At 48.4% G+C, this 15,350-nt stretch overlaps 1 protein-coding gene across 6 annotated transcripts in view; it reads right to left on the minus strand.

The window, feature by feature from the left end:
* NDST2 (N-deacetylase and N-sulfotransferase 2) overlaps positions 1 to 15,350 on the minus strand; it is a 258,226-nt gene that overhangs the window by 25,220 nt on the left and 217,656 nt on the right. For all 6 annotated transcript variants that reach the window (XM_025212665.1, XM_025212662.1, XM_025212657.1 and 3 more), the window contains one exon: positions 9,193 to 10,567. In XM_025212665.1, the coding sequence (XP_025068450.1) occupies positions 9,193 to 10,185 (993 nt within the window). In that variant the 5' untranslated portion in view covers positions 10,186 to 10,567. The remainder of the gene's footprint in view (positions 1 to 9,192; positions 10,568 to 15,350) is intronic.

Below are 15,350 nucleotides of genomic sequence, written 5' to 3' on the forward strand. Positions count from 1 at the left end.
CTCATGTGATCATCACCTCCCTCCTCCATCTCCAGGCCATGCACCTGCCTTTGGCGAGTGAAGGCAAGTGGTGGAAAAAGTCAGAAGCTGTTTAAGCCAACCTGTGCAACTAATTAGTGCCAACTCATTAAATGCATTCACTGAACATTCCTTCTCCTGTTTCTTATACACATGGCTCAAGGTAGGCACTATAAGGGGGTATGAGAAAACAAGGGCCTAGTGCCAACTGCAGATGCACAGCACGGTGCCAAACAATGTCAGCTCAATTATCTCTAGGGGGCCAAGGATGGGTTTCAACCTGTTCAAGAGTCCCCATTAAACCCAGCTTCTCCAGTGAGAAAGGCCAGACTCATCCATCCTCTCTTGCCTTAATCATGCCTTATAGCAAAGGCAGAATTAGACTCTGATGAGGAGTAGGCCTACACTGAAGAATATGTGCCCAACATCACCATACAGAAAATGAGGCCACCCTCACTCCCACAGAGCCAGAGATATTCTGAAGAAGAAACCAGCATGTGGTATTTTTTGGAACTTATGATTAATGCATGCTTGGGGCAGGTGTCACGCTGACAGACCTGATGGCTTATGTCCCCCACAAGGTACAGAACAGACAATGCCCTGTGAACATTTGTCACCATTGGGCTGGACACAGTCACCAGGGCTAAGTACAGACAGTTAAAAAGCTGAAGGCTAAATCGTTTCAGTCTTTGCAGGTTAGTCTAAACTGTGCAGATTGAACCAATAAGGAAGTGAACAAGACCTTCACTTCTGATTCAGGAAATGCAACCACATGCCTGCAGTGGCTCAAGCCAGAAGCTGGGGGATGTTAGAGCATGCCTGCCAACCACTGCCAAAGACAAAGGAAGACAGAAGCCCTCTAAGGTATTTCCCCTTCCCCCCAGCCCCTGCTCCAGAGGAGGGGGGATGGCCAAGCACAAGCCCAGGTAAGCTGGAAGGTGGGGACCCCAGCCTGGGTATGCAGGTGGGGGGGCCTCCCTGCTCAAGTGGTAGGGGGGCAGCCATTGCCAGATTAAGGACAGGGGGGTGGGGGGAAGGTAATGGCATTGAATTCATAAAAGCTTGAACCAGCAAGCATGTATTGAACACAGCACTTTGCCACCTCAAGCACAAGACAGAACAACCAAAAACCTTCACCTAAGCTAAGATACAGCCCAGTAAAACACAGTGGGAACACACACAGCTTAGTCTAACTTAAAATGGAATGTAATAAAGCAAAAAGACAAAAGAAAGCCTGCATAAATGTTACTTAATCTGGAGGGCAGCCTGTCTCCTTACAGCCAGGTATTTACAAAGTTCTTGCTTGGGTATTCCAGTCTCCCACCTTTTACAGGTTTTGCTTTATAATGCAAATGTAGTTCTCTGCTTTCTTTGGTGTCACTAGCTCAAGCTGCCTACAACCCTCTCCTGATCCTCTGTCTCTAGCACATACATGTAACGATTGTGCCAGGTCTTTGCCAACACATCCCACCTCACAGTCTAGTCCTACAGGGCTTGACACCAGTACACTGAACTGGTGAAAGGGGGATTAAAACCCCTCCCAGACCCCATCCAGGGTTTGCCTTGGGAGGGAAGGCAGTCCCTCTCAGGCTGTTGCCTGCCTGTGCCCCACACCCTCCTTCAGCAGAGAGCAGGGGGTGTGGGCAGCACACTGAGCTGGGCCTTGGGGGATTAAAGCCCCTCCCAGACCCCAGACCCAGCTGGGGTTTGCTTGGTCCCTCTCAGGCTGTTGCCCTGCCCTGCCCCATGCCCCCACCAGGCAGACCCGGCTATGGTCCCCAGCCAGGTTTCCCAGCTCTCTCCCCTCCAACCTTAGCCAGCTCTCACTGCTCCAGCTAGAGGGCAGGGCCAGCCCGGCATTCTGAAGCGGACAGCACAGCCCAGCCCAGGGCTCCAAAGCATGCTGGGAGACTCTGATTTAACTTGAACCAGGCAGGGGTCTGGGACAGAAGTTCCATAAGCCAGTTTGACCTCAATCAGTTAAGTCTGATACTACATTTAACCAGATTTATCTTAAACCAGTTTTGGCCATTTTGAAACTGGTGTATGTGCACTGAACTTCTGTTCTGTTACAAGTTTAAACCAGTTTCTGATCACTTAAATGGGTTTATATGTAACTTGTCCCTACCCCTTCCATGCCAGGTCAGAGATGCATACCTGTAGTTCATCAGGAATTAGATTTGAGACCCTTGCCTTTTTTCACACAGGACACTGCAGCATTCAGAGTGTAACAGTTCCCAGGCACAGTGCCCCAAAACATTGGTGTTACACAAGAGGTAGGGCAGGCACTATGGAAGATGCCCTGTGCCACATGGTTGCACCTCCATTGATAACTTTGATGTGAAAAGCGTCACATTCTTTTATCATCTCCAGAGGCTTGCAGGCCTCTTCACTTTTTTCTGTTCTACTGCAAGGCAGCTCCAGCTACTCAAGTTTTCTGTGAAGGTGAGCAAGAAGAGACAGGCTAAGAGGCTTAACATTCCTCTGCACTGAGGGAGATTTAAAGCCTGGCTTGGGTTACTATGACAACACATCTGTCAGCTGATAAATCCTAAACAACCCGGTTTCACAGCAGGCAATTCTATTGTTTACAGAGAGGGACCCCAGGGAAAAGGTGGGGCTGAGGGAGCCCAGAAATTCGGAGACTATGGAGCATTTGTCAGACTGCTTTCTTGGCAGCTTTGCTGTTAATGATGTGCTAGACCTTGTGCTGACCCTTGGTCCTTCCTTACAGCCCACTCAGGAAGCAGCACAATGTAGGTTCAGATTGACATCATTTTCCCCCTTACATGGGGTAAGGGAGATGGAGGGAGCTAAACAAAGGCCACAGAGGAAATGCCTTTAATAAACTGCATGTCAACTTTTTCTTAGGGTACTAACACAAATAGGTGAGGGAGCCCTAGTCATGTGAAGTAATATACGCATGGCAGGGGATATGGTACTTCTAACAGCAGTAATGGGATGAAGTAAGTGTGGGGACTGGCAATCAGGAGACTTTGGTTGTATTCCCAGTCATGCCGCTCACTTGGTTCTCAACATGCATTTGGCTTCACTCTGTCTGGGTTTCCCCCTCTGCAAATGGGACAAAAGTGAGACCTCATCTCACTCCATAGCAGTAGTGTGAAGCACAGTTCATCTGTCAAGTGCTTCTGGGAGGGAAGGTGCTAGAGAAAGGCAGAATAAGATATCAGCCAAGACAGGGCAGTTCAACTGGTGCTCTGCAAGGGGTTAATATGCAGCCCATGGGCTCCTGCTTAACTGCCACTCTGCCCATTGCTCTTGCAGCAGAGGTGGTGGCTGGTGACCAGGTCTCCAAGTTCCCTCTTCTTTCTCCAGCTTCTTGGTGCCTGGCCCTGCTCCTGGTGCGGCCAGAGGGGACCAGACTGCCTGTGCTATATGCCCTCACCAAAGGAGGGAGCTGGGATGCCTGCATTACAATGTGGGTAGCCTATGGGTAGGTCAGCAGCTGGATGGAGCCATGAACATGGCAGAGGGGAGCTGCATGTGTGGTCAGGAGAGCAGGACCCTTGGTACATGGCCTCCAGGTTTGTGACCCATTCTGCATGCAGCCCCTGGCTGCCCAGAAACTAGACTGCCCTGAGCTGGAATATGAAATGATCACACGCTTGTAAGCAGCCCCTCAACTTCCTGTGCTTAGGAAATGCCAGCTATTTTCATGGCACTGGCCTCAGTCTGCCGCAGTAGACTTAGAGCTTGTTCCTCACCTATCCTCAAGGAAGTGCAAACACAAAATCCTTTTCCCCTACCCATTCCTCAGGCAGTTCTGAGTATCACAAACTGGAATCCTTCAGCCACCTCCACCCTGGGGAGAGTCCTGGGGAGTCCTGACCTTTAACTGATTAAGAGTCCCTCCCTGGACTTTAACAAGGAGCACAGCAAGGCTAGCACAAGGAGGAAGAGATGGGACTCAGTCTCCCATTTCAGAAAGGAGCTGTTCTCACTGCTGCTCACCTGCCACCCCAGTCAAATTTGGACCTATCTTCCGCTCGCTCTGGTAGACAAGGTCTCTGGACTACAGGTGTCATTCCAGTTTTTAACTTAGCTCCATCAATCAGCTGTGACCCAAATGATGGACACCTAATTCCAACTCCCTGACACATGGACACTATCGAAAAGGTATTTAAATTTCCTCACTTGGACCTGCAATGGGCTGCCTCTCCTAACTGGAGTTTAAAAAAACTCTGATGACCCTAAATATTTACTGTAAAGCACATACTGAAAGTAAGTAAAAGAAAAGTTACCGTTCTGGTGTAACAGAACTAAAAAAGCTCACATATTTCCACTGCTGGCTCAGCAGAAGAATTTACAATCATGATGAACTCAGACAAGGCTGGTGCACAGATGATATCCCCTTTAATTGGGGGGTTAGGAATTCTAGTGGGGGGTGGGGTGTTATAGCCTGACTATCTTGTTTAGTTTGCTATTTGAGCTGCCAACTCTTTTGTGTATGGTATGATGCTCATGACATCAGAGTTGCATAGCTGAGCTGTCCTTTATGGGCTCAGCTCATTTTAGGCACATGATGTTTCACTTCACACAGCTTACAGTGATTTTCACTGGTTAGCACAAATCTTGAACCTCCCCCAAGGCCCTACTAAAAAAGGATAAAAAAGCAGCAACAGAGAAATGGCAGCTTGAAAGTAGATGGGGAGGGGGGGGGGGATGTCCTCCATACCGAGGGATGGAGCAGCAGCAGCAGCAAGTCAGACAGGAAAGTGTATGTTGAAGAAATACACGCACAAAAGCAGAAGGGAGAAATGCAGAGGGCCTCAGACTGGCTCTGAGAGTCAGACAGTGCTAGTGAGGACACAGAGTGGTCATTTTTGGCTTCCTCCCAAAGCTGAAATCAGGGTGACAATTGCTAAATACTCTGAATTTAGGATAGGCCAGCCTCTAGGATAGTGTGTCCAGTGCCCAGATGCCCCAACCTTGATGACAACCATCCTTGGTGATCTGCCGAAATTCTTTTTTTTCTGTCCATCTTTACCAGTGTTGCCCTAAGAACTAAAACTTAGGTCATCTGTGGATCTAGTCCAGCAGGCCTAACCTTGTGTCCCTGTGAACCAAATGAGTGGTTCAGGGTCAATCTGCAGGTGGGACTGGACCCTGCACCCTGGCCTGCATGCCCCAATCTGGACCCAACCACCCCCACCTGGTCCCATGTACCAAGATCAGGGCCCCAGGACTTTGCACCACCTCTGCTGGGCTCCATGTGTCAGGATCAGCTCCCCTGCTGCTCTCTATGCTTGATTTAGCATGCAGGGCCAAGGCCTGTGGGGCTTCCCATGGACCCGTGGGGAGCTCTGCAGGTGGAATGACAAGACACTAGAGGCCAGATCTGGACTGCAGGCTGGGGTTGAGCACCCTAAATCTACTCTTATCCTCGCTAACAAGGAGTGCTTGATGACAAACCACATGATTTTTGCAGGTTACCAACCTCTAAAGAGGAACAATGACAAAACATTAAGCTCTTGACCTCTCTCTCACTCCCCACAGCCCCTTCAGGCCACCTACAGCTGGTTAATGTATGACCAAAGGACATGTACAGTCTTCTTCCATTAGCTATTCTCTCTGGGGTTGTGGAGTCCCTTGAATAGGGATCTGTGAATTAAAGTGGCCTCAGTAAGACAGTAAAGAAATCTTTGGGATTTGAAACAACATTCCCTCCCCAAACTGTCCCCCCTGCCCACAGTCATTTAAGCTGCAGGATAAGGAACTGTATGTTGAGATAATGTCCTTGAAACACAGCTTTCATGTAAAAGCCCAAAGAAAATACCAGCTGTTTTTTCACTGTTAGATCCCATCCTCTACTCCATCAACAAATCCATGTAGTTTTTATCCCCTTTAAAATAATAAAAAATCATTAACCTCTCCTGGCTCTACAATCAGAGAACCTCTTTTAAATGGATAAATCTGGGCTTTACCAGCATTGTCTCAGATTCTCCATTTACTGATCACAGATTATTTCTCCATTTCACCCCATTAAAACCCACAATGAAACATCTCATGGAATTATCTGGTTTGGGTTGGTCAGACCAACTGTCTCCTCTTTCTCACCATATTGCTGCTCTCTACAGATAAGAGCATCTTCCAACTTTTCCCAGTTCTAGAGAGACTGTCCTACTTGGGACCAGGGCAGGGTTCAGGTGATACTTTCAGGACATCTGAATGTCTCCAAACTTAGGGTTACTATGACAAACTGTGAAAATGGCTTAAACATTTGGTATTAATATTACAAAAGTCTCTGATCAATTGCTTTTGTATATGTAATGGTGTCCATGAACAGAATTAAGTCAAAGAAGACTACATGAGAGTAAAAAACTAAGCAGAGAATGTAAAACACTGACACAAGATAAGCAGCCATTGGTAGGCAAGCTTCAAAGGAGTTCAGATAACAAAGGCTTGCACTGTCCAGGCTAGGATGGGTTTCCTTTCCCAAAGCTATGCCCCCAATTGAAAATACGGCCTAAAACTTAAAAAAACCCTGGAAAAAAGGAGGATTCTGAGAACGAGTGGGAGAGGCTGCCCAAGGTGCTTCAGTAAGAGCAGACAAGCGAGGAAGATTCACATCCCAGAGGCAGAGGGGCAGGCTGCAAACCATGTGGTGGGTCTTCCTAACTCAGCGATGAAAAGCAAGCTGGACCCACTTTGGCCGTGAAGAGTAAGTCCAGTGAAGGTAAGAGAATATGCATGTAGAGCTCTTTTCTGCTTTATACCTAGGTCCAGTGTGCACTATGCTGTTGGGGAGGGAATAAAGTATACCTTGTTTTGAACAAGTTCTTTTTTAATTGCTTTAGCTGGCTGTTAGCACAGGCTCCTCAAAAGGAATCTTTACAAAGCCTAATCTCAATTGGACTTGCTGATGTGGTCTCAGCTGGTATTAAGGAATAGATTCAGGTCCTGGTCTGAGAACTGCAGGATTCTGCCCCTGGTGAGATAAAGCATAGGGTGCATTTGGTGAGACAGTGTGATGGGTCAGCAGTGCCACTAGTCTGAGAACCCTGACATTCTGGTGGTGGCACATATGACAGGATGACAGTACTAAACTTGACAAACATCAGCAAAGGTTAAGCAGGAGGGAAGATGGTCTGTGCTCTTCTGTGGTGAAAAGGACAGGTAAAGAAACTGAGCTATGCACACCTCTCTAACAACGCGGAAAGAAAAGGGGTCAGGCACCAACGAATTAAACAAGACCAATGTGGAGAGAAAAGGGGTTGGGCACCAAAGAGCTAAACAAGACAAGTGGCAAGCAAATGTTTGATCCATGTCCTGATGAGGACTCAGCACTGCAGCTCAGTTTATCTGCAGGTGTCAGGAGAGAAAGAGTTAAGAAAGAACCATATCTAAGGAGGTCCAAGGACTGTCTGAGGAGGTCAAATGCCCAGAGATCATAGAATCATAAAAGTTAGGGTTGGAAGGGACCTCAGGAGGTCATTTAGTCCAAACCCCCGCTCAAAGCAGGACCATCCCCAACTACATCATCCCAGCCAAGGTTTTATCTAGCTGTCTCTTAAAAACCTTCAAGGATGGAGGGTCCAGAACCAATCTGGGTAGCCTGTTCCAGTGCTTTATTATCCTCCAAGGGAGAAAGTTTTTCCTAATACGTAATATGAAATTCCTGTGCTGAAACTTGAGACCATTACTCCTTGTTCTGTCATCTGCTACCACAGAACAGCCTAGTTCCATCCTTTTTGGAACTACCCTTCAGGTAGTTTAAGGCTACTATTACATCTCCCCTCAGATGTGGACAAGAACAATATATCTCTAGGGAGGGCACTGGGGTACAGTTATCAGCCAGAGCTCAGACTCCAGCTGAGACCCTAAATCAAGAGCCATAGGGGCAAAAACCATAGCAAGAAGCAAAAAGATTTTATGTGGGAAAAGAGAAGTAGGAGGCAGTATCAAAGGCTTGCAGACAAGGACAGACAACTCCTGCATACTCTGGAGATCAAGAGACAAAAGGTCAGGAGGCCCCGTGGAACAGCGAGCAGGAACAGAGACACTAAATCCCAGAGGAAGACAAGGAGGTTCACCTCCCTGACTTGGAAAAAGCAGATGATTTCAGTAAGATCCCCTTGGCAGATGGGCTCTACAGTCTCACCCTTCTTCACTGGGGCCAAAGGAAGCTACAGCTATATGGATAGGACAGATGAATGTACACCTCAAACAACTATGCAAATATCATCTTGCACTTTAAGGGGGGTGGTCCTACCCAGTTCTCAGCGTGGAGAGGAAGGTAAGAAGTTACTGGGAAGACATCCGGATGGGGGCAGGGCCTAATCCTAGGTACAAACCTCAAGGCATTATTTGACAAGAGTTCACGAGTCACTTGAACCCCCCATGTGCAGTCTGTTATTGATATCCAGAAAAAGTTGTGACAGATGTAAAATGGTTGGTAGGGATTTATATACACTGACCCTGTAATGGTGACACTAGGTGAGATGTGGGCAAGCAGGGATGCTTCCTGTATGACTATTTGGTTTACAGTCCTGTATGACTGTATGGGAGTTTGAAATCCCAGGAGTGAAAGATACTCCAAGGGGAAAGAGGGACAGAATGACATTTCCTAAAATACTGGCAATTCTTCCTCAGCTCTTGCCCTAAGAGTGGAGAGTAGGGTAGGAGAGATGTGATGAGTTGGGAAAACATCTATAGGTTTTTTTTCTGTTTTACTATTTCACACAACTGTCTCCTTTCCCAGTATTGCACTGCTGTCTGTTTGTGAACACACAGTTAAGTCAACGGAGGCTACAAGAGAGAACTGAGCAATGAAGGTGAAACAGGGACACATAAGCAGCCTCAGGTAGGCAGCTTTAAAGGAGTTCAGATAAAAATGGCTGGCTCTGCCCAGGCCAGGATGGGTTTCTTTCCCCAAAGCTATACTATTAAGACTAAAACCTCAAAAGTCCCTAGTGAGTGAGTGGAAGGAAAAACTGGGTGTTGAGTGAGGGCATGTAATGTCCCTACATTCAATGCTCCATTTTGAGCTGAGCAGCTTCACCCTATATTAAAGATGAAAAAGTGTGCAGTTAGCTCCTCTGTTTCATGCAGATTTGGGGCGACCCTGAGGCTTCTGGCTGTTCACCAGAGCAGCCCTGGATTGGACAAAGGGACTCTGTTTTGGAACCCTTGGGTTATTCTAGCAAGCTTTACCTCTACATCCGACACTTTCATGCGAGTGCCCTCTTTGCCCACAAATATATCATCGATGTCGACAAGGATATAGCGGTCAAGTGTGAGACAGAGGCGCTTGCCAGTCAGGTAGGCAATGGCATCTACAAAGATGAGCTTATGCAGCCAAAAGTTGAGGTTATTGCCAAAGAGTACCCGTTGAATCCCGTCATGCAGCCCCAAGTCCTGCACCACAGTGGCATGCAGCGCTTTGTGGGTGGCCAGATGAGGAATGGACTCTGATGACTTTGTGCTGGCCAACAGCACGGGCTCATAGGTGCTGTGGTTTGACTGGAACACCGTCCAGTCATCACCAGGCAGGGGGCCCTGCTCTACCTCATTAGCTCGGGTGACATAGAGCAGGGGGGCACTGGGGTTGATGTGATAGTCCCGCAGTCCCAGGTTGGAATGTAGGAAGAGGGGGAAACCCTTGAGCTGAGCACTGAGCAGGCTGTTCTCATTGGCTTTAAAGAAGCCAATAATCCCTACTCCATACTCCACACAGTATTTGTCCAGCAGCTCCCGGTTCCAAGCATCTAGGTTCACATATTTAAGGACATTCTCATAGATTATGAGAGCATAGCGGCCCCTGTCCTTGTCCGTCAGGGTGGGCATGTCCCCCTTGCCAGGGGCAATCTCTGTCCTGTATTTAAATCGGCTGGATTCCAGGATGGCCACAATTTCCTGCCCCAGCTGAGAGTAAATGCTTTCCACAAAGACAAGCACCACAGGATCTGTGCGCGAGGTGTCAACGGATTTGGTGAGTCTCCAGCTGGCTTGGGGAGGGATCAGGACCCTGTGCTGGTTGCTGCAGTCACTGAAGGGCAGGGGCGGTGGTTCCTTGATCTTGGGACTGTTGGTGACATAATAGGCCAGGAAGCACATGGAGACCAGGCTAAAGGCAATGAGCAGCAGAATCAGTCTGTGGAGCTCCAGCTGTCGCACGTGCCGCACCACTTTCCACAGCTGAATCATGGTGAGGCGGGAAGCCCACCCCCTCTTCAAGATTTGCTCCCAAGTTGCCCTTGAGGTCTCCAGTACTCTTGCAGCAGCACCCACAGGTGGCTTGCAAAGAAACAGTGGCTGCAGAGAGAGGCAAAGCTAAAGCGAGCAGCTACGAGATTAGACACCCAGGGATCTGCCATTTATGTCAAGTAACCATGGTCCTCAATTCCCATTGCTCCTCTGCGCACTGCCTCAGGAGGAGGGCAGTGCTATGGAATGCCTGTGTGCGGGAGCAGATCAGCTTGCCATCCTGTGCACCAGGGCGTGGAGCTCAGCCTTGCCACGAATCCCGCTGGGCAGCCTTGCTCTCAGCCAGCTGCTTGTCATTCACATGACGCCTCCTGTCTGCACCCTGCAATTGAAAAAGAAAAAGTCACTTCTGAACATAGCTCTCAGTGTCTCAGCAGGGACCAGGCACTCAAAATGGCAGGTGTGGATAGCACGGAGGCAGGGAATGGCTGTGCACTTGCCAGTGAGCAGTCAGAACCAGGTCCTGCCTCCCCAGGTAGGATTCTCGCTTGCCTCCCACCTCTTATGCCATTGAGGGAAATGAACACAAGGCAGGGATCCCCTTCCACCCAGTTCACTCTCTCAAAAACCAATAGCACCAGCACATTAGCCTCACGCTCCCTTTTACAACCCACTCTCATAACAACCAACATAGGAAGTGCTTCCCAACATGGGAAGGGCATGCAATCATTGCCCACTCCTCCCATGTTTTTGGGATACTGCTGTTCTGATTCCTATCGGGATTCCTTCTCGGTTCCAACTGGGTCTCCCAACTTCCTGACTCTTGCAATGATGCCATCCTGATAGCCACAATTAGTACACCATGCCTTTTGTGGCTTCCCTGATGGCTTTGGGAGCCTCTGCATCTCCTGAGCTCTCAGAACAAAGCCTTCTAGATTCCTGAGGAAGATCACCACTTGAAGGACTCGGCCTACATGCCACATGTGCCCTAAACCAGAGAAGGCAGAGGCCGGGAAAGCAGTTTCATACGAAGGCACCTGCAGAGCAGTGATGCCTTTCCCAGGCTAGCTGTGCAGGTGACAGATGCCTAACCAATGAGTTAAAAGCCCCTAGAGGCAACAGCTCTGCAAACTTGCCCATGGTACCAATAGGCCTTAACTACTGACCTGTGAGTGGGAGATACCTGTAGGGATGTGATGGGAGCTCAGCCCATCTCTTCGGAGCTTGCTAAGCAGTGCCAACTGAATAAGTGTTTATAATGGTGAAAATACCTATGACACCTTCCTCTTAATTTCAGATAAGCCACTGAGGAGCACCAGGGTGTTGCTCAGCCACTAGCAATCTGCAGTGGTTTTGTTTGGTGCCTTAGAGATGAAAGCTCAATGTTTTGTTACCAACTCAACAACCTTTCTCCTGCTTTTATATTAGCAGCGTTGTTTCAACCACTGACAAACATCAGTCCCTCCAAAAGGCAAACACTAGGCAAGGTGCTACTGGACTGAGTGATTGGCTCCTTTTGTCCCTGCCTCCCTCTTCTCAGTCTTTTTGCTCTGCTTGCTATTATTATCCTGATGTATGAGACTGGCCCCTGTTTCAAAAATCACTGTTTTGATTTGCTTCTCCTGGTCAGAAATGCAATGACCTAATGTGGTGGCTAACAGCCTTTTCAAGCCATGTGCCCGTGTTGGGGCCAGGCAGCTGGGAGCTGTGCCCACACTGCCACTGCTTCTCTCAGTCCCCAGCTTGTCAGCTGGGGTGTAGGCATAGCTTCCAGCTAGTGGGGAGCTGCAGCCTCGCTGTTGTTGCATCTGTGTTGCAGCTGGGAGGCCGAGAGGGCGAGGGGAAGAAGCAGCAGCAGCAGCAGACCCAGCTGCCTGGCTCTGATGCAGCTCCTCATCAGCTGGAAGCTGAGCCCACACTGCAGCCAGGGAAAGGCTTGGCAATGGGAAGAAGCAGCAGTGGCAGCAAGAGCACAGCTGGAGGTTGGCCAGCCCTGCTGCAGTTCCTCACTGCTTAGCCCTGGCATGGGCATAGGCAAGGCCCTTGTGCTCTGCAAGCCAGATCCAGCCAGCAGATCATATGTTACTTATCCCTGACCTAATGCAAAACTGGCTGTGGTTTCAAAGGAACTCGGCACATGTGACAGATATGCTTACTGGAGAGCACATGGGTGCATACTCCTAAGGCAGCTGCTGGGCTGGTACAAGGGCCGTCACCATGCCCCATGCCAAGTCAGTCACATGTTCATAACGAGCTTGTTTAAAATGTTTTTTAAATACAAACAAACAAACCTGGAGCACAAACAGTGCCATGCCACACCCATATCTTCCTGATGCCCAACCAGCGGCATTGCTTGTCAGAGCTGCCCACCAGCAACAGCAAGAGAAACTGAAGTACTACCAGCGAGGACGATTCAGCACCTTTTCTCCCTGCCCCTGCTTCTCAGCCTTTTTGTCTTGATTTTTATTATTCTGATGTACAAATACTCTGATGAGCCCAATTTTTCTCTGAGAGTGAAGCAGACATAGGATCTACATATGAGAATTAGGGGCTCTAAAAAAAGCCAAACTCTAGAAGAGAAACTGCTTCCAAAATGCAGCTGCTGGTTTTGTAACATGCATTCATTACTAAACAGGAAAAAATGCTTTTGAGTCAGGAAAAAGATCAATTCACAAATAAGGCTAGTCAAACTCTACAGGTTCCCCACCAAGTGACTTTTCAAATTCTTGGCACAGCCTAAAGCGGAGAATAAAGCAGAGAGGCTTCTATAAATAAACAGCAATGCTACCTTGTACCCCAAGGGTGGAGGTGGGGAGCGGGCAGGTGACTGAAGTCAGAAAGCCCAGAACATCAGTGTGATCCTAGACTCCCAGCTCAGCAGGGCAGGGAGTAACTACATTCATTGCATTTGTTTGTGCAGTGCCTAACACAATGATGCTGCAACACTGATGAGTACCTCAGTAGCTATTGCAATATAAGTTTGTGGTATTAAAAACAGATGGAGAAACTAAAGGATGGGGTAAGGCCAAATGGCAAGGTCACGGAAGAGCCAAGACAAAAAGACTCAAGGTTGGGATTTCAGCTGGCAGTTGTAAAGCAGGAATTAGAGCTTTTTACTGATAGAATATCTGGATTCTGAAGTTTAGCCAGCCAGTGAAGATGTTGTATTGCCTGTAACACTGATCATTTTATAAAGGGTGGAGTCTAGATTTTTTTTGTCCTTTTACTGAAGATGGTTCAAGGGGAGTGGGCTTAGAAATACTCGCCAAGGGCATTATGTCAACATGCTGAAAAGCAGCTGCTGATGTTGAGTGCCTGACTTAAGGCATTGCTGGACCAAGAGCAAAAAACGCAGAGCACAGCCGTTCCAGCTGGACCACACAGAGCCTGGAGGGGCTCAGAACTTTTGAAAATCAAGCTCTAACTGTCTCAAAGTTGGGAACTGAAAAATACAACACCAAAAATCATTGGCCATGGTTTGAAAGAGGCAGTGTTCAAGAGCAGTGAATATCAGTTGCACAGTAACAGCAGTATGCTATGACCTTCACATGAAGGGAGTTCCCTGCACTGCTCCTGGGTCTACCAGGCATGCATGATCCTGATGTCAATAGGCATTAAACTGCTATGAGATATCTGCTTCCTTCTGTCTCCACATAACAAATCCACAGCAAAAGCCCACTCAAGTTCTTGAATACTTGATTCTTCCAGTGAGAATGGCAGGGTGAGGACTCTTCAACTCACCCCTGGCTGGGCTACAGGGAACATGAGCACTACCTAAGAGGTTCTTCTGGCAAGGACAGGTTTAAAAGGAATGTAAGGAGGTGTTTTCAAGAGCAGGAACATTTGGCCTGCGCACAAAAGTTACCAAATACATACTTACTGGGCAGAATCTGCAATGTGTTAACTGCAGAGCAGGGGTGTTAAAGCTATGGCCTGCAGTCTGGATCCAGCCTGTGGAGCCCTATCATATGGCCCCAGGTGCTGCCTGTGGGTCTTGAGTGGACCCAAAGGGCAAGGTGCACCAGATGGTCCCAAGCACCGCATGCAGTGCCCCCTGCTACAGCATACATCCAATCTATGACTGATCCTATGCATATGTTGGAGTGACCAAAGCAGGCATCACATGCAGTGCAGTCCCAAAGCAACCGCTGCAGTCCTGGATCAGTTGCTCTGGGACATACGCTGAACATGGCACCTACTCTGGGATGCATGCTGGATCTGCCATGGACCAAATATGCAGAAGCAGGTGCTGCACGCAGCACAGTCCCAAAGCAGGCGCTGCGTGCAGCATGGTCCCGGAGCAGCGATTTGGGACTGCACCGCACTGCACTACAAGTGGCACCTATTCTGGCCACACCTGGAGATGTGCTGGAGTCTATATAGAGCTGAAGTACACTGGAGTGGGCACCATGTTAGCATGGTCTTGGAGTGGTTAGCCTGAGACACCTGTCAAATCAGGCATGCAGAGCTGGTCTGTGGGTCTCATGGGGTCAGATGACCTTGACACCCCTGGAAGCCTGACTAAGCATTAGATCACTGCTGTAAGCCTCTACCCTCAAAAATTCAGCCTGGAAAACAGTTCTCACCCTTTGTCAAAGCCACACAGCCCTCCACCCTTACCCAAGGTTGAATTCTATGCCCCTTGAGCAACATACTGCACCACAGTGTCCTAGTTACCAATCTCCAGAAAAAATCTCCAAACAGCTGGACTTTTCTTAGGGAAGGGATGAGCTGGGATTAAGCTAAAGCTGCACCTGCGGTGCCCAGCTGAGGGGCAGGAGTGGGAGGAATCCCCCTGCACTGGGGACTTCTGAATCACAGCAGTGTTTGTATAACAATGACTCTATTCAGGGTTCTAGTGAGGCTTCCAAACAAGCTGTCATTTGTTACATGAATGAACACAAAAAAGGGAAAAAAAACAAATTAGAAAGTAAGAAAAAAAAAAGCCTGTATCAAATTGCTGCTCAAGAATCTGTCAGCTCCGATCTCTTTAACAAGGCCTCACAGCCAGAGGGCATGCCAGCTGGCACAGCACGACTGCACTCTCTTTGGGGACTGCATCAGCTGGGTTAGTTAAAAAACCCAGTACAACAAAAATGACATCAGCAAAGGTGAGAGAGATGTCTAGCAGCCAGCCATACCTAAAATGCAAAGCCCAGCCATAT

Source organism: Alligator sinensis, unplaced genomic scaffold (genome assembly GCF_000455745.1).
Source record: "Alligator sinensis unplaced genomic scaffold, ASM45574v1 scaffold109_1, whole genome shotgun sequence".
NCBI classification, from domain to species: domain Eukaryota; kingdom Metazoa; phylum Chordata; order Crocodylia; family Alligatoridae; genus Alligator; species Alligator sinensis.